The sequence below is a fragment of the Clinocottus analis genome, unplaced genomic scaffold (genome assembly GCF_023055335.1).
Source record: "Clinocottus analis isolate CAN_PGR_092001 unplaced genomic scaffold, fCliAna1.0.p SCAF_39, whole genome shotgun sequence".
NCBI classification, from domain to species: Eukaryota; Metazoa; Chordata; class Actinopteri; order Perciformes; family Cottidae; genus Clinocottus; species Clinocottus analis.
In genome coordinates, this window is record NW_027176142.1 from 835,854 (window position 1) to 858,353 (window position 22,500).

At 44.3% G+C, this 22,500-nt stretch overlaps 1 protein-coding gene across 1 annotated transcript in view; it reads right to left on the minus strand.

Moving 5' to 3' along the window:
* The window catches only part of lama5 (laminin, alpha 5), an 87,734-nt gene extending 65,457 nt beyond the window's left edge, over positions 1 to 22,277 (minus strand). Inside the window, exons 1-2 of the mRNA XM_068596729.1 lie at positions 21,945 to 22,277; positions 17,178 to 17,330 (exon numbers count right to left, since the gene is read on the minus strand). Coding sequence (XP_068452830.1) covers positions 17,178 to 17,330; positions 21,945 to 22,226 — 435 coding nt within the window. The 5' untranslated portion in view covers positions 22,227 to 22,277. The remainder of the gene's footprint in view (positions 1 to 17,177; positions 17,331 to 21,944) is intronic.
* Between the last annotated feature and the right edge of the window lie 223 nt (positions 22,278 to 22,500).

The following is a 22,500-nucleotide window of genomic DNA, read 5'->3' on the forward strand; positions in this document are numbered from 1 at the left end:
TTCACAAAAATCAACAACTGCGCTCTCAAAAAGAAAATCTTTGCTCTCAATCACAAAAGCTAAAAGTTGAGTTTTGGACGTAGTGGGCGGGGCCTGCGCCGCTGGATGAGGCAGGAAAAATGTACACGGCCTTTAAAGCTGATTCTGATTCACAATCTCTTAAAGTACACAACCGCTTGAGAAAATAAGAATGATTGTCACAAGTGGTTTTGGAAAACTGTTCACGAATGTGAGAAGCACTTCATTTCACGACCACCAAACTCTGACAGTTGTTGCAATTGCTGTTGTTTTTGTACTTCAAAAGTTTGGATTGGGTCGAGCGTTGTTGTCAATCACAGGATCGTACGAGTGAACCGTCTGCGGCGTTAAAACAAACGAGCTTTCTTCATCATTTATGTCGACGAGCCATGAAAAGCTGATGTTTTTTATTTTGTATTTCGCTCTGTAAAGCGTCCGTCGGTGTCTGCCGGCGTCTTCTTTTCAAAAGAGGAGAAGATGACACCTTCACGCAAACATCATCTCCACGGCTGTAAATCAACGGCAGAGAAAACCCAACCAACACTTTCTGCAGCTAATGACAGCCTCATGTTCCCAGTAACAACCTCCATACTCCAACCGCACACTTCTCCAGGTGGCATGTTGCTGCCAGCGGCTGAAGATGTGCACAGACAACCTGCCGTGTCACCTTTAACACCTTTAACACCTTTAACGCCTTTGACACATACACATTCATGTGGCCGGCCCGTACATGCTCAGCGAGGGTCCCTTCAGAAATGTTAAGAGTCTTCATCGTTCACTCTTCACATGTTAACAACGTCCACACACAGCAGGTCTCTGGCATGTCGGAGCAGGAGCATAAAGCCGGCTTAAGACTCAGGGATGAGTTGCATTTTAGGGAAGTCACAGAGGTGGAAGTACCGACTTCCCGCTGAAAAGAAAAATGTTCTGACGTGACCGATCAATATATAATTTATTACTGGAAAGCAAAGTGGCATTTAACTTAAATCCTACCGTTTCCTTTTAGGCCTCGTGTTAAAATACTACAGAAAAGACTCAATTAAAAAAAGACAAGCTTTATTCTTACTTCCATATCTCATAACAGGAATGTTTGAGATGCTTTTCTTTCCCCTGAATGTGTATTTTATCACTTAACTCAATGTCACAAAGCATTAAAAACTGAATAAGTTGAGAAATAAATCAGAACTGGTGCAAAAGAAAAGACAAAAGCTTGATGCAGAATAGCCTGTGAAGCTACATTAGCATCACGTCAGCTGTTGCAAACAACACAGAATTACAGATCCATCAATAATATTTCATCCACGTCTGGATTAGAGCATCCTGAGTGTTTATCAGCCAGAGAGGACAAGAAGCTGAGAGGCAAAGAAAGACGAGGAGGCTGGTGAAGACAGAGAGGAAAGAAAAGCAGAAGTGAATATTAGAGGAGGAGAAGAACAGGAAGAGAGATAAGAGACGCGAGGTGGAAACACCGAGTGAAGCTTTTTCTCAGACAGGACTTATCAGCGCAGATGAGGAAGAAGGAGGAAGGGAGGGTGAAGGAAAGGAAAGGAGGGGGAGGGAACAGAAGGATTAGAAGTGAGAAAGAAGGATGACACCTCGACTGCTACTGTGTCTGTCTCCACTGAAAGCTTTTACACATTTAGTTGTAACTGTATTCTACATTTACTGGACAGCTGAGGGTCAAACCAAGAGGATTTTAAAGTTTGCCGTCTTCATATAAATATCTACTGACACGTTCCTGCAACAACAAACTAAAACTAAAAGTTAATTGACATCTTGTATGTTCAGTGTTGCTCACTACATTTGTGTTTATCAGTTTATTTTAACTATATCTGGATCAAACGATGTCTTTATGACGGCACAACACAAGCATGTTCATGCATCTTGGTGACATTTCTCAGAACAGAGAGCAAAACGATGAAAGGATAAGAAAAAGAGGAAGATGATGGAGGAGCAGTGAAGAGGAGCAGTGGAGGTGAACCAGGCCCAGAGGGGACGCTTCATCCTCCAGCTTCTTCCACAGATTGAAGCCTCGTTGCACCATCAACATCCCCCCAGGATGTGGAAACTCCTGCACACTGTGCGTGTGTGTGTGTGTGTGTGTGTGTGTGTGTGTGTGTGTGTGTGTGTGTGTGTGTGTGTGTGTGTGTACTTCAATTGTTGTGCGTTTCAGACCTTGAGAGGGAGGACATCGCCTCACACACTGAACTCCTCGTGTACCTGAACATACTAGTAACAGATGACGTTCAGTCTTCAACGTGCTGTCTGGAGCTGTAAACCTCCTTCTTTCTATGAAATAACGAGTGAGCACGACGTGTCTCGACGCTGAACTGAAGGACTTTGGCTCTAAAGGAGGTGAGAAATGCAGGATTTAGACATTCCAGGACAAATGACCCTCATCACGTCCTCCAGTATTAGCATCACCTCTCTCTCTCTCTCTCTCTCTCTCTCTCTCAACGGGTCAGAAGAGCAGAAATCAACAGCTGATCAGTTTGACGCATCACTCGGTAAAGTTTGGTCAAATCCACGAGCTGCATTTTGACATAAATGTTGAATTTAATTCCTCTCATCGATGTAATGCAGAAAGACTTCAGGACTGAGCGTCATCCACTAACTTCTCATAACAATAACTTACAGCAAACAGCAAGGAATGAACGGAAAGAGACTCCCAGTTTGAGTGTAAAGTTGTTTTCTATCTGAAGGTTCAGACAAAGTCAGCTGACGTGTTGCAGCCCGACGGATTAAACAAGCGAGACGTTCTCCTGGAAAACTTTGCTGAAAACGTTTCAACCGTGTCGAGACTCAAAGAGGAGAGCAGAGAAACTAATGAATATGAAATATGGGCCGATGATGAAAGAGAGCTGGAAAGTGAGGTCAGACAGGAAGGGAGGTTTCCTCTCCTGTGACCTCCACGCTGCTGGTCCTCCTCTTAGATGTTCCCTCCGTGCTTCATTGTAACAGATAGCTGAGGAGAATTCCATGATGAGAGGAGGAGGAGGAAGAAGAGGAGGAGGAGGAGGAAGAGAGAACAGGGAGTGAAGGCTGTCTTAATGAAAAGAGAGGGGGAGGAGAAAGGAGGAGGAAAAAGTGAGAGAGAAGAGGAGTACAGGTTGTCTTAATGAAAAGAGGAGAAGAAGAGAGAAAGGAGGAGAAGAAGAGAGGAGAAGAGAGGAGAAGAAGAGAGGGGGAGTTTGTGGAAACTCTCCAGATAAAGACGCTGATGGGTTAATTTAGCCGAGATGAAAGTTATGCGATTAGTATCTGAGAACACGTCAACGTGAACCTTAAAAATCCTCTTTTCTCCTTTTAATTTGTGATCTTAAAGACACTGATTATGTCTAATAATCTAAATACAATACATACTTCAGGGTAGTTTTGTCTCATCATCACTTTCTTTAACAGCTGACAGGCTAAACAACAAACACACGTTAAATAAATATAATCTGAGTGATATTTTATCTGTAATCTTGCCTCTTTTTTTTCACACCTTGCCAGCTGTGCGTTCATTCAAACATATGTGTTGTTTGAATTAGTTGTACTCATAGAGAAGGAGGGAGGGTTTCAATTCATTAGTTTAGAAGTGAAGCTTCACCCACTCCCCATCTGCAAAGAGGTCAAAGGTCAGGAGCTGTGTTGGATTAAATATGCCGCGAGCAGCAGACTGGAAGTAAAGTCAGACAAGACGCCTCGTACGACTGTACCCGTCACAACATCACCAGGTCAGATCAAAAGTACAAATACACAGAACCTCAACTCAATATAATAGAGTAATATTATTATTTTTAGCCAAATTAAAATGAAGGTTTTACTGTTAACTATGTTTTCTACTCCGTGATGCTGTCACAGGGAACCTGTGCTTCGCTCTCCAGCGGAGCTTCATGGACGTCAGCGAGACGTCTTCTCTGACGCAGACGCTGTCCACCACGCAGACAGACATGTGCTCGAGCACGCCAACTATTCCAGCATGTGTCGCAGCGTCAGGATGGAGGAAGCTGGACGCGCTGAGGCCGCCAGCTGTCGCCTCTAAAGGAAGCAGCACAGTTGCTGCTGCAGCGACCGGCTCGTCTCCCCGAGGACCATAAACACCTCGATGCTTCTGTCTGAGCTGCATGTCTGATGGAGAGGTGTCACAGGGTGTCACAGGCTGTCACAGGGTGTCACAGGGTGTCACAGGGTGCCCACATGTCCACAGGGTGTCCACATGTCCACATGTCTACAGGGTGTCCACAGGGTGCCCACATGTCCACAGGGTGTCTTCAGGGTGTCCACAGGGTGTCACAGGGTGTCTTCAGGGTGTCCACAGGGTGTCACAGGGTGTCTTCAGGGTGTCCACATGTCCACAGGGTGTCACAGGGTGTCCACATGTCTTCAAGGTGTCACAGGGTGTCTTCAGGGTGTCACAACTTGTCACAGGGTGTCTTCAGGGTGTCACAACTTGTCACAGGGTGTCTTCAGGGTGTTCACATGTCTTCAAGGTGTCACAGGGTGTCACAAGGTGTTCACATGTCTTCAGGGCGTCACAGGGTGTCACAAGGTGTCCACATGTCCACAGGGTGTCACAAGGTGTCACAGGGTGTCTTCAGGGTGTCTTCAGGGTGTCACAACTTGTCACAGGGTGTCTTCAGGGTGTTCACATGTCTTCAGGGTGTCACAGGGTGTCACAAGGTGTTCACATGTCTTCAGGGTGTCACAGGGTGTCAGACAGCTGGCTGTGTCCTCTTAATGTGTCAAACCTCAGGTTGCTGCTTCTCACAGGTATTAAAGGAGCAGGAACACGTGCAGAGCTGCACTCTCATAGGTTCTGCTCCTCTACCTCAACACTCTCATTTCTTTCAGGTCTCAGTGTGACGAGCTTTTAAATGTGTCTTTTGCTGACTAATAGATTCATTCATAAAACTCTGAGATCTCCACAAACAATCACACAAAAGCACCACTTTGAGTCTTCTGCTCAGCATGAAAAGTCTGCTTGACAGAAGAAATCTTAGTTGATTAACTCTGAGTCAGACTGGTTGTCGGTTTGGTGACCGAGTGTCTACAAAGCGGTGAAGCTTCATCGTGTTTCCTGCAGTAAAAGAGCTCTGACTCAGTTGTTGCAGCAGCGTCCGCTCAGTTTATCCTTTAAAGTCAACACAATCCAATTCAAAACCAGTCTGAGCTGTTGTGACGCTCAGTGTGCTATCAACCCAATTATGCACACACACTGCCTTCCCCTCCTCCAACGCTGTGAGAGGGTGTGTGTGTGTGTGTGTAGGGGGGGTGTCAAACAGATTGACCCCCAAAACACACTCCCATTCACCATTTTATGACTTAACTATGGGAAAACACTCCCTTGTGCTCTCTCTGTGGACTCATCCCTCCATCTCCATCTCCTCTGTTTGGAGAAGGAGGAAAACATTCTTGCAACTCCACAACTCTCACAGTCAAAACCTTTTTATCTCGTATTTATTTATGCATGTTTCTGTCTTTGTGCTGCTGCAACATCTGAATTTCCCCTCTGGGGCTCAATAAAGCTTGATCTTATCTTATCTTAACTTATAGTGACCTTTGTATTGCAAATACATCGTCTGAACCAAACAAGGAAACAGATAAAAAAGGATGTATGCAAAATAGAAGAACACCAGAGCGCTGGAGGTGCATTAAAAACAATAACTAACTACATTTCACAGCTTATGAGATCTTGAACAGAAAATAAATCCCTTAAAATATGTGAAATAGATATGAACACCTGGAGAGAAGATGGCTGAACTAACAACGATGGATTCAACTGTTTAACATGAACATCAGTGACCTTGGTGTTCATGTAAAGTGAGATTAACTTTAACTCAGTGACCTAGATGCCCCCCCCCCCCTCCATCTATGTACCTATGTCGTCTATCAGCAAAGAAACTCAAACAATCTGCTGCAGTTGCGTTCAGGTAGAAACAATATTTACTGTCGCATTAACAGGAACAAACCTCTTTGTCCGGTTCTTAATCTCTAGCTCGCATTATGTTTCTTTACGTTTTATTCTACGTGTTGCTGCTAATTTTTCATTACCGTTCTACTTTTTATTAATATTACTTGATTCTGTTTTATCTTATTACTTGTAAGCATTGCTGCTGTAATCCTGTAATTTCCCCGCTGAGAGACTAATAAAGGATTATCTTATTTTATCTCTTAGATACACACACACACACACATATATATATATATATATATATATATATATATATATATATATATATGTACATATTTGTATATTTAGTATATTTATATATAGCATATGATTTTTGTGTGAAATGGTCATAATGATCAATCATTGTGTTATGGCAGTAATAATAATAATAAACTCTAATGAGGGTTTCCTTCAGTCCAGGTTTCTGCCACATTGTGTGGTGAGATGTTGTCGTCCACGAGTGTCGACAGACCGACAACTCAAAGACAAAATGTTGCGTCTGTTGCCAGCAAAAAAGCACAAAACAACACTTGTTTATAGCTTAATTTACTCTGAATATGTTGTTGAATAAAAGATCTCAAATGCAAACAAATGTGACTGAAAATGTTGCTTTTGTTTGCAGTTTTGTCTTTTAAACTGTAAACAACTTAAAAAGTGTGTGAAAGTTAACCAGTTAACTAATAAATAGGAATATATACCTCATTAAACTCTACTTCAAAACATCCAAACTATCTCTTAAAGTTTGGATGAATGCCACAAAGACAATAATAATAACTTCTGCTTTATTGGTTTATTGGATCCAAAGTCCATCAGAACATCATGACAGTAAAAACAACCACGTTCTGGTTCTTTCAAGTCGCTCAGTTGTCAAACGGAGTTCTTCTTTCACACTAAATGAGCTCATTGTGCGATAGCTGCAGACATTAGCATGATGCTATTCTGAGTCCGTCTTGGCAGAACCGGAGGAAAGTGGCTCAGAGTCCCCGACGTCCTTCAGGGACGACGAGTCTGGCACAGAAAGTGTTTTTCTGTCTGGGTTTTGTCTGCATGAGCAGGAAGCTGCACACACTCCTCACACACACCGCTGGACGTATAAAACATGAGCAGAGATCTGATCGCTCAATATTTAGACGACATGTTTGACTGGTTAGATGAGAGTTATTGATATTAGCGATTGTCATTTTAGCCTAGCTTAGCACAAAGACTGGAAGCAGGGGCATCTACTAGCATAGCTCCATCAACAGTGATATTTACACATTGTAAACTAACTTTTCATCAAACTAACTTCCATATTTCTCAACAGCAGCATGATTTCAGACGTCCTGTCCTCACACTGAAGTTTCCTACTTAGTTCACTTTGCTAACAACAAACAAAACGCTGTTAATCCATCAGTGAACTGGTGACCGGCCTGCTAGCTAACAGCTAATGCTAGTTTTTACGACGGCGTGTATTCATAGTTCTATATTTATTTGTAGTTTTATGCACAGTGTCCTCTCAAGATGAACCTCCGTCTTCACAGGAGCGTTTATGGCATCCCTGATGGGGGGCTCCGACCGCCGGTTTCTGGTGCCGAAGGGTCTTGACCAATGTTGGTAGAAAATGAATGAGTTCTCTGTTAGTGGAGGAGTTTTGTTTTAATGCAGAATGAGGATCTGACTACATGGAGGATAAATAAAGCCTCTTCAGACAAAGCAAGTGTCTCCTGTTTTGTTTATTTAATCGTCTTTAATTCATTTCCATTGAATCTGAATGTGAGGAAATGAGACAGAAGTATTCTGAATGTTAAGTCACTGGGAGGGTTTAAGACCAACGGCGGGTTGTGAGGCGAGCAAACACAAGAAAAGGCACCGAGCTGCAGCTGAAGGGACGTTTTAAAACCATGTCTCTCTCGAGTCTGTCATGGAGGTCCTGCTGAGCATTAAAGTCCAATTACTCAAGCCACTTTTACAGATGTCAGGGACACATTCGACCAGGACCTGGCGCCATCGTGGAGCCCACCTTGTCAGTAAATCTGTGTTAATACTCTCACTTGAGAGCACGAGCCTCTGCAGATGCTGCACACGCTCAGTTTGCACAGAGCTCGTTACACTGCGTGAGCTGCATTATTCTCACAGGGCGCACAAATAAAATGGCAACGCGCTGAACAGCTGGTGGAGCTTGATCCAACGCTACGCTGGGATTGACCAATCTTGCATGTCTTAGCGAGGGTGAAGTGTCTTTATTTGTTTTTCTAGTTTTCCTGGCGTTTGTCTTTCTGGAAGCGACGGCTTTTCAAACATTTATCTGACTCCCACAGCGTGTTTTAATGGAGTTGGAGCCAATGTTCTCCATCTTTCCACTACTCACATCCACTTCTCCAGGTACGTGCATCCATCTCAGTCATGCTCTTCGTTTATCTGTCTCATGACTTTCACCCTCCAGAAGCCGGACAGGAGGAAACTCCAGATGTTGAGACAAGTGAGGATGTGAGAGGGCAGGTACAGGTGAGGTAGAAAGAGGTACAGGTGAGGTAGAAAGAGGTACAGGTGAGGTAGAAAGAGGTACAGGTGAGGTAGAAAGAGGTACAGGTGAGGTAGAAAGAGGTACAGGTGAGGTAGAAAGAGGTACAGGTGAGGTAGAAAGAGGTACAGGTGAGGTAGAAAGAGGAAGCTAGAGAGAAAATATCTAGAGAGAGACGACGTGATGGAGGTTTACACATCTTTGTGTGTCCACATTGGGGAGTTGAATCCAGCAGGGATGTAAGGACTGATGATGACCTTTGACCTGTGAGGTTGGACCAGACGTTCTGCACGACGTTAGTGACACGAGTGCAGCAGCAAAGTTGCTCCTCTGGGTCCGGATGTAATGAATCAACTAGAACAGAGCTACGTCACACTAAGGAGAAAGCATCATGACGAGCACACAACTATGAACACACACAAACACACACTTCAAAACCAAACCATGGAAGGGCAGCGACAAGCGAGGGAGGCAAACATGAAACATTTGACATTTCAATCAAAGATATGAATGAATAGCTTCTTTTCTATCATCTCCAGCTGGAGTCCTTCTCTACTTCCTTCTCCCCTTCCTGTCCTCCTCCTCCTCCTCCTCCTCCTCCTCCTCCTCCTCCTCCTCCTCCTCCTCCTCCTCCTCCTCATCTTCCTCCTCCTCCTCCTCTGGTGTTTGTTCTTGTAATGTGTTTTTTGTCCATCCATCCTTTAAGTTTGAAGCTTCTGAACTGGAGTTATTGGTTCCCTGAATCTGTGATCAATAAATAAAATGTATTTCTACACAACTATTCAGAGGTTTTAAGCTTTAATACTGACATGTTACAACCTTCACTCACATTCAGTAGAAAATGGAGCTGCAGATGATTGACCATAAGAATCTATAGTGTGATCACATAGTGTGATTCATTGTCAAAGTCAAAGTTATGCATCAGGCAGAAGTGAAGACATGACGTGAAAAGGAAAGACTAAAACAGAAAATGTATAAGTTTAAATGAAACTTACACCAGAATAAAACACTGTGATGGAAACTATGATGCTGCATTCATCCAAATATGTCAAAAAATACCAAACTGGAGCTAAAACCTCCCAACATCAACACACTCTGATAGCAGCTACAACAACACACAGGAGCAGACAACTAAACATGACTTCACCGACTATTACAGAGCTTTGCCTCCATCCATCCTCCTTTATTCTTTATATCAACTTTATCCCTTTTGACTCAATATCCCTTCAAAGCTGAATCACTCCTATTAAGGTCAGATTTCTCTCTCTCTCTCTCTCTCTCTCTCTCTCTCTCTCTCTCTCTCTCTCTCTCTCTCTCCCCCTCTCTCTCTCTCTCTCCCCCTCTCTCCCTCTCTCTCTCTCCCTCTCTCCCTCTCTCCCTCTCTCTCTCTCTCTCTCTCTCTCTCTCTCTCTCTCTCTCTCTCTCTCCCTCTCCCTCTCTCTCCATCTCTCTTTCTCCCCCTCTTTGCTCATTTTCCTCACCAGTACACATAATGAATGGCTGAAAAATGTGCGCTGTGTGTCAGCTCTGGTCTGTGCGAGAGGACGGTTTCAGGGGCGACGTTTAACCCCGAACAAGAGCGACGGACGGGAAAACAGGAAGATGAAGGCCAGTGATTAGATGGTGACATAAATACGAGTCACTGAGGAAGAAGAGGAGCGGAGGAAGTCATGAATGACTCCGACTGTTGATGCTCAAACTCACAGCCAAAGAGCAAAAGAGGGCAAAAGGATTTGAATCAAGAAATAGAAAGAGGAGGACTATTAATAGATGAGGCTGAAACGAGGAATGAGAGAGCAACTGTGGACAGAAAGAGAAAGAAAGAAAGAGGGAAATTCTAGAGGAATAAGACTCGCACAATACAACGGAAAAAAGTCCAGCGATGGTTGTGACACGAGGCCAGAAAACACAATGAAGTCAAATGTTATTTTATCATAAAATGAATCTAGTAAAGTGCCGACACTGTGAATCAGCATCTCATATTGCCAACACAACGCTGCTTCATACACAACAACGTGCACATGATGTTACACAACATAACTGTGAGATGCTTCACCTCCAGTGGCACATTTTTGTATTAATCCTCGGAGAAAACAATACAGAAAAAGACGAAGAGCACGATAGAAAAGCCACGTTATTGTTGAAGTTCAAGGTTTTTCTGTTGAGCAGATAACTAATTGTTAACACAACATACAATAACTTTATCAATATAATATTTATTAACGTTTTAGTCCGCAGCCAAACAGTGGAATAAATCTGAGTCCAAACAAGAAGCGACTAAAAGAGGAGTATGAGAAGCATATTTGATGTCCATCATATCTATCTTTGTCCCCTCTTTTTCTGTATTTCCATCAGTCATCCTCGCTACAGACGAGTCTTTGTGGCTGCTGAGAGTCAGAGGAGTCAAAGAGTCAAATGAAGAGCGATTACGATGCAAAGAGGGAAGAAAAGAGTGGAAGAAGAAGTAAAGAGAGACGTTACGCTGACGAGATGATATCTGGAAAAGTCTCACGTCCACTTTCAAAGAGCGGCGAACACACACACACACACACACACACACACACACACACACACACACAGTGACCTCACTCATACCCATAAGGCCGTGGTGTTTGGGCGTCGCTGTGGTTGGCGTAGACTTCACTGTTTCACACCACGGTCAGTGTTCAGGCGTCCATGAGTTCATCCTGAGTCTGTTGCTGTGTTGATGCGTTTGGCATCAACACGTTGGAGATATTAAACTTCTGACTAACGCAGAATCACATTGTCTGTATTACACAGATGCTGGACTTATGAGCGGGTGATTGGACTTTGTCGTAACTCTCCAACTCAAAAAAAGAGCGATGTGTCTTCGCGTTGCGTCTTTTTCCATTTGTCTTTCGTGTTAAAGTCCTTTTTATGATCCAGGCAACTCAAATGGATCTCACCTGCAGATAAAAGTGTTTGCATTGCCTTCAATCTGTTGCTAAGTTGCACTAAAACACCACAAACACGACAGCAGCAACATGCACACGCTTCCTCTGGCTCTACATGCGAGACTCAGTGTTAACACAAGATAAAAAGCCGTAGTTCCAAGAAATAAAGTACTTCAGTTGTCTAGTTTCTTTGCATTTGTGTTGGAACCTTTATGAAAGTGTAACTCTGTTCAAACAGACCAGCACGAAGCTCAGAATACTGTTTTCATGACGCTGCTTATCCGTCACAAGCACGTTTGATAAAAAGTTGCACGTGGCTGTTTAAAGTTGCGTTGCACTTGCGTTACGGCATCAATAGCGTTTTATTCTGGTTGAGGAAAAAACAAATCAGCTGTGTGTGTCACATCCGTTGGAACGGGAACGTTTCCAGCAGAGTCTTCAGGGCCTGTGCGTTGAATAATAAGTTCCTCTTGACATCCAGCTCACGACACGTTCAAAGTTAAACTGCTTCGGACGTGTTTGGAGTGAACTCAGCTTCACCCGCAAAGAGCACGTCATAACTCAGAGGGTTTAATATGAACCTGCACGGCGCTGCAGCTCAGAGCTAAAGTTAGCTCTGACGCTCAAACCGCATCAATGGCAGGAAGCCTTCAGCTGGCACCGCGAGCGCTCGTACGCAGGAAAACAATGGAACTGCCTCAACACTGCGGGTGTGTGTGTGTACGTGTGTGTGTGTGTGTGTCTTTGTCGGGCAGAGAAACCTGCACACACACCAGAGAGTGTGTGGGCTCTGGGCATGAGACATGAAACACTTCAATCTCTCCAGTAAAAATATAGTTTTTTAATTATTCATGTTGAAACATTGGAGTCGTTGGTCCACGTTGAACTTTTGAAGTTTTCTGTATCATCTTGTGTTTTTTTTGCCATGCAGATAGTTTTGGTTTCATTTCTTCTGGTTTTGTGATGTCTCTTAATGGGATAACTTGACTCTAACTACTCAGAATCAATGCCTCACCTTAACCAATCACCTCCGCCTCAACCGGCAGGTGTAGGACTAACTTACTGACCCCAAACCGCTTTGATTCCAACTGCAGCAATAAAAAAAGAAACTATTTGGTATTTGATTCAGAAATGTGTTTTGTGGAGCCGCTAGCTGCAGCTTCACTCCTTCTGTCAATAACTGAACTCACTTCAACTCACTGTGGAAAGCTTGAAATGCAGCTTCCTGCCAAACAAAAGACTTCTGACAAGTGTGATTTGTTTCACTCGCGGTGGGAGGATTATGGAAAATGAAGACCTCACCTGGAGAACGTGAACGTGCACGAGCGCCGCGACACATTCCCACCTGAAGCCTGCATTGTGCTGTAATGACAGGCTGCAGACACAGACAGACATCCCCTGTTCTGTCATCTCCTCTTCGTCTTTCCATGCCCTCACCCTCCTTCCTCTTCCTCACCTCCGTTTTCTTCCCCACTTAAAACCTCCTTCCTGTCGGCCTCTTCTCCGTGTTCTCGCCCTCCTTCCTCCCCTCTTCCTGGGAATTTTGTTTCACCTTCAACATAGATTGGGGCTCCTTGTTTTTTCCATCTCTAATCCCCTCCTCCTCCTCTTCATCTCCTCCTCCTCCTCCTCCTCCTTCACCTGTTATTACAGAATCTTTCCACTGTCACATACCTGAGGAGTGAAACTGCACACAAACACACACCTGTGAGTGAAAACACAGCATAGATCACACACACACACACACGCACACACACACACACACACACAACGGTGAATTGTGTTGCACTGGATGTGAGCTCATGGGATGATATATATTCTTCCGACAGTTTATCAGGTTGCTGTCGTTCCTCTTTCACCTCTTTCCCTCCATCTTCCCTCCTGGCTGCTTTCCCAGTATACAGAGAAGCTCCAATTAAACCTGAAGGCATCGGATCATGAAGTAACATCCTGTAAAATGATGTTGCCGAGCTTCACATTTGTATATCGAATGCTCAAAAAACACCTCAATCCACCGGTGTGGGTTTTTGCAGCTGTAATATCTGCGTGAAGTAAATAAGAAAACTTTGAGATGTTGTCAAATACTGAAGGATGTGAAAAGATTTAAAAAAAGAAAAGAGGTCAAACTGGTTCTTGTGAAGAGGAGGAGGAGAAGGAGAGGTCATGAAAGAGGCTGAGTGAGAAGAGAGAGAGCAGACGACAGCGAGAGAAAGAAGACAGGAAGGTCGAGCAGATAGAAACGTCTATAATGAGCTTTCTGTTATCTTACAGATAAGCGGCTGCAGAACGAGCAGGAGGAGTTGCTCATCTAAGAACTAATCATCACAAACACCTTCATCCACAGAGGCTGAACAGGTACTTACATTTAAAGAAGATGTAAGAAGAACTGACATATTAAATTGATGGAGAATTAAATCACATTGTCGCTCTTTGTCGATGTAGTAGATAGTCTACTGGAGTATTAATGAGGAGTAAAATGTAAAAGCCTGACACACATTTGATGTGTGTCAATTGGTGAGGAAGTGTAGTGTGTGTGTGTGTGTGTGTGTGTGTGTGTGTGTGTGTGTGTGTGTGTGTGTGTGTGTGTGTGTGTGTGTGTGTGTGGATCCAGGCTGTGCTTGGTACCTGCTGCAGTGATGATATACTGACACTGAAGGTACGCTGACTTTACTGCCAACAGAATTCCACCGTGAGAATTTAAACGGTTCAGCTGCTTCACCTTCACCTCAGAGCCGTGCACGAACTGGTGCACGCGAGGTGCCTTGCTCAAGGGCATCCCAACAGTCTTGGAATCTAAATGCTGTTGCGTTTAGAGGACTTTAGCATCGGGTCGGTGAGCTTTAGGAACCGGCAGGAGTGTAAATTTAAAAGAATTATTTAAACAAAAAAAAAGTTGCCGAAATAATTTCAACAAACATAACAAAGAATGATCTGGAATAAGATAACAGAATACAGAGAAATTAGGAAAAATATAGGATTACATGACATGGCTAAAGGCCTGTGGATGAGACCCAGCAGATGTTACACATGTTCTGGTTCTGACCCAAACTGACAAACTATATTCAGAGTCTGTCCCTCGATGTCTGGATCCTGGATGTTCAGGGACTTTAGTGAAGGAACACAAACTCGTAGATGCTTCTTCAAGCCTCTGAACACAAAGGAAAGTCCTCTCAGGCTGGAAGTCACCTCGTCCTCCATTAAAGGACCTGCTGTTCTCTTGAAAACGGGAGGAAACAAGTTCTCGCTCAGGCGACGCTGGGAAGTTAAAGTCTACTCGGGGTCCGATCACACAAGACTTTGATATATTGATTTTTTTATTTTTTATTCAGTTATCTTGACGCTGTTGTAGGAATTAATAAGAGCAATAACTTCCATATAACATATGCTTTTGAGAATAAACATGATTCACAGAGAGAGAGAGAGAGAGAGAGAGAGAGAGAGAGAGAGAGAGAGAGAGAGAGAGAGAGAGAGAGAGAGAGAGAGAGAGAGAGAGAGAGAGATTAACAGCCTCCCCTGCAGCAGGTTGAGGCAGGTTAACTGGCATTCCTATATCTCCTCTCTTTCATTCAGCCAGAGGTAAAAGGGGGGGGGGGAGGAGGGAGGAGGGGTTTCAACACACTCTGGGCCCTGTCACTGTCACACACACACACACACACACACACACACACACACACACACACACACACACACACACACACACTCGTAAACCCTGGCCTTAGCCTACCTACATTCTTTCACGACAAAACTGCAACCTGGTAACCAGAGACTCTCTCTCTGTCTCTCTCTCTCTCTCTCTCTCTCTCCCACACACACTCTCGCTCACTCTCTCACACACACACACACACACTCTCTCCTTCTCCCTCTCTCTCTCTCCCTCTCTCCCTCTCTCTCTCTCTCTCTCTCTCTCTCTCTCTCTCTCTCTCTCTCTCTCTCTCTCTCTCTCTCTCTCTCTCTCTCTCTCTCTCTCTCTCTCTCTCCTGAAGCCGTCTTCTTGGCGTTGATGCCACCCAGAAAACATGCAGCAGTGCAGGTTGTAAACATTTTGAACAGATGTAATAGATGGATGGATAGATAGATAGATAGATAGATAGATAGATAGATAGATAGATAGATAGATAGATAGATAGATAGATAGATAGATAGATAGATAGATAGATAGATGGATAGATAGATAGATAGATAGATAGATAGATAGATAGATAGATAGATAGATAGATAGATAGATAGATAGATAGATAGATGGATAGATAGATAGATAGATAGATAGATAGATGGATAGATAGATAGATAGATAGATAGATAGATAGATAGATAGATAGATAGATAAAAGGGCACTTCTTCAAGTTAACATTGAACTTGTTAGTCGAATCGCGACATCAGTATTAAATTAAAATTGTTTAATAACCATTAAAATGTTCTTCAGTAACAAAGTCCAAACCCTATAAAATGCCGCCTGCGTTGTTGTCATCCATGATAAGATGATCTTTTTCACTTCTTTCACAAGGTAAACAGGCGTATAAAAGCTTAAACACACAGCGACAACAACAGCTCCCAGCTTCTCCAAGAAGACCTTCGACCCTGAGAGGGAAGCTGACAAGAGAAGGAGAGGAAGCGAATCAAGTGGAGAGGGAGAGGAGAAAGGGGACGATGGAGAGGGATGGGAACCTGAAGGCCATGACAGAAAACACTCCTGTGAAGGACACAAGTGCACAGACACACTGGACGCACAACGCCGCTGAATGCAGCCACTCGAGCGGGAGAGCCGGCACAAAAGAGTCTCCTTCAGAACCAGAAACGGTTGTTCAAGAGCGACGTTCAAAACCACAAAAAGGTTAACTTGGAGCACAGGAAGACAGAGTGACGCTGTTCTGTGTGTGTGTGTGTGTGTGTGTGTGTGTTACACATCTATACGTGAGTGTGTGTGTCATTCTGATGGAGTCGCTGCAATAACAAAAGTCTCTCAATTCAACTGAAGAGTTTTTTTTATGTTTGATTTTTCTCGCGTTTTTATTCTTTCGGGTCAGAGAGCTTCAAGAGGCCGATTCATCACTAGACCAGTCAATGGGCTCGGATGAGTTTCACATTCATTATCAGAGGGCCAGACGCAGCTTTTATTGCTATGAGTTAGCACAGAGTTTACCAGCAGCTCACAAATGTCTTCACTGCAAGTGGCTCTGGCTGAAACCCAATAAGCCTCCTTTCCACTTAAATGAATCATCTGAGATAAATGGAGACGTCGTAAAGGCTGCGGCCAAAATGTTCTGATGTATTTCCACGACAAGTAAAAAGGAGGAAGAGTTTTAATGTTCCATGGTCGGTAGCGGAAATTAAACTGTTTTACAGGAACGTGACCGGGACAGTTTAGGTTAGCTAGTGAGGCTATGTGCTGCTAGCTACAGGTGCGTGACCGGGACAGTTTAGGTTAGCTAGTGAGGCTATGTGCTGCTAGCTACAGGAACGTGACCGGGACAGTTTAGGTTAGCTAGTGAGGCTATGTGCTGCTAGCTACAGGAATGTGACCAGGTCAGTTTAGGTTAGCTAGTGAGGCTATGTGCTGCTAGCTACAGGAACGGGACCGGGATAGTTTAGGTTAGCTAGTGAGGCTATGTGCTGCTAGCTACAGGAACATGACTGGCACAGTTTAGGTTAGCTAGTGAGGCTATGTGCTGCTAACTAAACACATAAAGTGTCGAGCGAGTAAAATCAGGCGGAAAAGCGTTGTGAATATTCACAACTGTTTTGGCGTGAACACGGCATGAGGCGATGTGGCGCAGGTGTGTTTCAGTGTGTAGATTTAAATGAGTACTACCTGTCCGAGGTCCAGGGTGACGTTCACCTCGTTGTACTCGGTGCTGCGGGACAGCGGCGGGCTCTGCCACCAGCGCTCGGTTCCGTCGATGGCGTTGGTGATGGGGTGAGCGCGATCGCTCTCGCCCTGGCTGCAGATGTCACAGTATTGTCCCTGAGGAGACAGAGACAGACGAATAAAGTTTTCACCTTCAGTTGAGCAGGTACACGGTAACTGTTACAAAGCTTAACTGAAACTTCAGAGTCCAGCGTGAAATCTCAACAATCCGTACTTCAGACATCGCTGTTCACGTTTCAGCCATATGTTCCCCACAGCGTTACGCACCGTCCTCACAGGTAATCTTGTGGATTTAAGCTAAGTCCAGGCTTTGATACACCAGGTGAGTCCACTGAGGAGCTTCAACAGGAGAGGAGGATCTAACCAATGAGACGCTTGCTAGAGTCTTTAATTGAATTATCTCATTATTTCTAATAGAAAAAGTCACTTTTACATCTTGTTTTTGCGTTTAATTGCAGATCTACTGTGGAGACTAAACTTCTTGCTCATAGGCACCATGGCAGGATGTAAGTCGTGATGAACCCGCAGTGGTTATTGTGGGATTTGAACCTTCCAACCACCCAAACCAGCGTTTCAGAGTCACAGTAAACAATATGAAAAAGAACTGTTTGTCCCCGAAGCCGCCGGGTCAAGTTACTTATATTCCAGCGGCGAGACGACCGCACTCGGGTTTCTGTCACCGCGAGCTTCTATTGTGTTTCTGCTGGTAGCTTCAAATGTATCATACATGGAGTCTCTGTTGTCGTCTGATGTGTTGTGTACCGTCTGATTTGACTTCATAGTGTACTGCAAAATGGAAAATAATGCAGATTAATGATTCCACAACCTTAATAATGCACGTAATCTATCAATTAGATTATTGTAAACTAGTACCTCACTCAGAGAAAATTCCATAAAGTCAAAATTACGATAATTACAATAAATAAACTTCTTTACAACAATTATTTCCAAGGAACACACATTTAAAGGCTGGTAAAACCTAAAGTGACCAATCACAGCACACATCAGGCTTCAGTGTCTGGTATCTGTTTTTGAAAAGTTGAAATAATTCAGCCATGCGGTCTGAAAGGAGCTTTTTCAGCAATTCCACACAATCTTCAGCTACGTCTCCACACACACACACACACACACACACACACACACACACACACACACACACACACACACACGTAAATGTTTCCTGAATTGACTCATTGCGTCACTGTCTCTTAGTTTTTAGTTCTTCTAACTCGTCTTGTTCTGTGTTTTCTGTCTGTAACTACGTGTTTTTTATGCTGCTGCCGGTCTTGGCCAGGTCTCCCTCGAAAAAGAGATTTTTAATCTCAATGGGACTTCCTGGTTAAATAAAGGTTAAATAAATAAAATTTAAAAAATGGGTATTTCTGTATTTCTCTCTGGCGCGCTGGCCTCCCACACAACAAACAAAGACACAATATTTGGTTATTAAAATCGCCGTTATTAACATTTACTTTCCTCCCTTCTGTCCTTTATCTTCTTCCCTCTTTTCGGGGTCGTTACTAACCATCCTCGCTTTAAACATACCTCACCTCGTCTAGCTAGCATGTCACAATCACTGGCCAACTTAACCTGCTAGTTTACCATTAACTGACTGCTAATAACTCGGCCGACACCACAGGAGGAGCGACCGTGAGCACATGTGACGTCGTGGCCAAAGCATGGAGTCCACTTGGAGTGTCCACGCCGCCTCTTTGGTTTCTAAAGCCTCTCTTCATTCTCGGCTAATCCGGTTTGTTAGTCGGAGCGTTTAACCCGACCGCTCGCGGCTGTGTAAGCGTTAGCATAAACTAAACAAGTGTGGACCTGAACAAAAGAGGTGGGAGATGTTATCACTGAGGTCAGAGGTCACTGCTCACTATCTGGCTCTATTCCACACATCCCCCAAACGCCCTGCACATACTTCCTTATTTTAACATTTGTGTGGATCTTGTTGAGCCTAAAATTAGTCTGTGTACTTCAATTTAGGTTCATGTTACTTTTACTTTCATTCTCGTCACTAAGATTTGTGTCTCCATTACAAATTATGGCTGTTAAGAAACTTGAACAAGAGATTAGTGAGGAGAAAATTAAGCTCTTTTGAGAGCAGGATTAAGTCAATCGAGGACACATTGTTCATTGAGTGAATGAATAAGAATTAATGACTAATCTGAGGTTCATGATTTATAAAATATGATAATAATTGAGACTTATTGGGCTCTGTAGTTGTATTTTAGTGATAAAACAGACATTTGTCTGATTGAAGTTGTTGCAGTTTCTTACTTTTTCATTGCGTTTAAATAAAACTCCACTTATATCATCCTCATAGTTATCCAAATACATCCTTTAATACAAATGGATCACGTTGTCTGTAAAATCTGAGCCCACAAAGCCGTTCACAGCGACTTGGAGACACTAAAGGAGGCAGAAATCACCTCCAGACCGAGGAGCTTCTCAGGATGTGAGCTTTCAAACGGCGAACAACGACGGAGCTGATTTCATACTCAGGTTTGTGAAACCTGAAAGGATCATCATGCTTTACTTCTGCCCGGCTGTCAAACACACTGTCATGCTATTTTGTTCTCTTTTTATCAGTTTTCTTTCACAGCACACGCTCGTTCCTCTCAAGACCACCTGGAAATGAACAACTCTCTCTCTCTCTCTCTCTCTCTCTCTCTTTCTCTCTCTCTCTCACCTCTATTCCCACTTCTTTCCTTCCTCCACGGTTCGGTTAATGAGCAACGCTCTCCGGCAGCATCGCCCTGAGGACCTGGATTCCTCCCTCAGAGCGAGACAAAGTGTTGCTCAGTCAACACCTGCAGCTTTATGTAATCAATCTTTTTTTCCCTCTCTTTACATAACGTGCAGCTTTTCTCATACTTCCGCTAACTTTCTAGCTCACATGTATTTCTGCGTTCAGCGTACATCTCACATGACATCAGTACTACGACTAACAAGGTGCATGTACTTGTTAAAGTACCAGTGACACACATCATGAGCAACTGGTGTTATGAAATGTCCTTTTTTGTGCGTTGTCCTCCAGATGTCTAGTGATCAGTGCGCTTGTGCGTCTCGTGCGGCAACAAGACTTCTTGGATATGCTTCGGCAAAGATGTGGAGATAAATTTCTGGTTTCACTCGGGACGCCGGCCGGTTAAAAGTCTTCTGCCACACCTCACACACTCCACAGGCCTCCTGCGGTTTTTAATTAATAAAAACACTCTGCGGCTTGCTGTCAAATCAAAACAGGATTAACCTCACCACAGAGCAGTGAGTGTGCTTTCTGGTAATGTGTGTGTGTGTGTGTGTGTGTGTGTGTGTGTTGTTCAGGGGGTGCAGTAACCCAACAAGTGGGCCGAGCCACAATAGCGCAGCAAAGTGGGTTAAACCTCTTGGGCCCAAACACATAATGCCCCATTCCTCGAGCTAATGAGCAGATTTCTTGGGTTCATTTGGAGATTTCCTGAGCTGACGGAGCACCGACGTCCCGGCTTCAAGCAAACGGCCTCAAGCAGAGAACGGCAAAGAAAACTCTGATGACAGAATACTTGGTTGTAATTCTCGGTTGAGACTCGGATCAAGTAGTTTAACACCAGAGAGCCAAATTACCAGCTGAGTTAAAGATAATAACTCAGTCAAATTAAATTACTTACTAAACATTCAAACAACACTTCAGACTCCCCTCTGTTCATTCTCACATCTTCATGTCTGATCTCTTTTCATTTCACTTCACAAGGTATTTGTTAGCTTGCTACTTGTTTTTCAAACAACAAACATCAGCCAATAGTTTTCTAAGTGATCGAATCCCTCTGTTCCCTCCTGACTCCTGAATCACCACCAGATTAAGCGGTGAGCGATGATCCTGCAGATGAACTTCTGACTTGAAGACGTCGGTCTCTGTGAGGAGAGGCAACGACAGGTGAGAATACGCCTCCATGTTGTTGCCCAGACGGTTCAATGGTTAACCATGAAACTGCAATGAGCCTTGAGGCTGACTGCCGATGTTCTGGAGGCTCAAACATCAGACACACAACGGTCCCAGCTCATCTTCACATTACAAACTCCTCCATAAACACATAAAGCATGATGTGGTAGTGGATTTTCTGTGGAATCCCCTCCAAGTGAAACGCTGCCTGTCCTTATATAAGTGGCCTGTGTTAAGTGTTGCCAAGTCCTACAAAGGAAGCGGTGCATGAAATAATGACCTGGCAGAGCGGTTGGAGATGCATGCACGCTGCTGACCCCCTCTGTTCAACTCCCTGCTCTCAAAGCAGTGAAGTGTGCAGGTTGGCATTCACAGAAAGTCTAACAGAGAAAAAACTGGATCCAAACATGCAGAAAACTTCTGCAAAAACACTCACGCAGGACATTTCAAAGTAAACTATGAAACGTTAAGATCATAGAGTCATCATGTATCTTGAATCTGATTCCATTAAGTCCTGAAAGTGAAGCAATAGTATGCTGCAAAGGCAACACAATAGGACAATATGATCACATATTATAGGAATAAGTGTTTAATGATGCCAAACACACATACATACGTACTACACTTGTCGTATGTTTGATACTATTGAGCACCATCGACACACTCAGCCAGGAGAAATGACTCTGACTATGAAGGACAACTGAAATGAACATTGACTATCAGGAACTTTCTGGAGAGAGGAAACACATTGTAATTGTAATAGTTGTAATAGTCTATAACGCGTCGCTCACCCGGATGGTCTGGCTCGGGTCTCCGGACACCGGGCCTCCGACCAGCTTGCAGTAGAGGTCCTGCAGGGACCTGCCGGTGTCGTCCTCCCCGCAGGTCGCCGTGGCCGAGATTTTGGTGCCCTCGGCCAGGTTGAAGTACGGCGGGTGCAGGCTGTATCCGTTCACCCCGTTGGTCGGCAGCTCCTGGGCCGAGACAACGTGACAGCAGGTCGCCAACAGCAGCAGCGCGAGCCGCGTCCGGATGCGCAGCGCCGGGCGCGGCGCCGGTCCGCTGGCCATCATCTCCACCTGTTCGCTCGAGCCCGGGACAAGAGGAGCGCGAGAAGTTCGAGGAAGCAGTCGCGCGGAGTTTCGGGAGAAGTGAGACGTCAACGCGCGGAGGAGAGACGCATCTGTGAGGCGGAGAGAGAGAAGGAAGAGAGGAAGGGGAGTTGGGTGGTTTTTTCTCCTCTCGGTGCGTTCAGGGTTCAGTCCTCCGTGTCGCTCCACCAGGCACCTCTTCACTCTGCTGCTCCCTCCCTCCTCTTCCTCCCTCCTCTTCCTCTCCTGGCCCGTC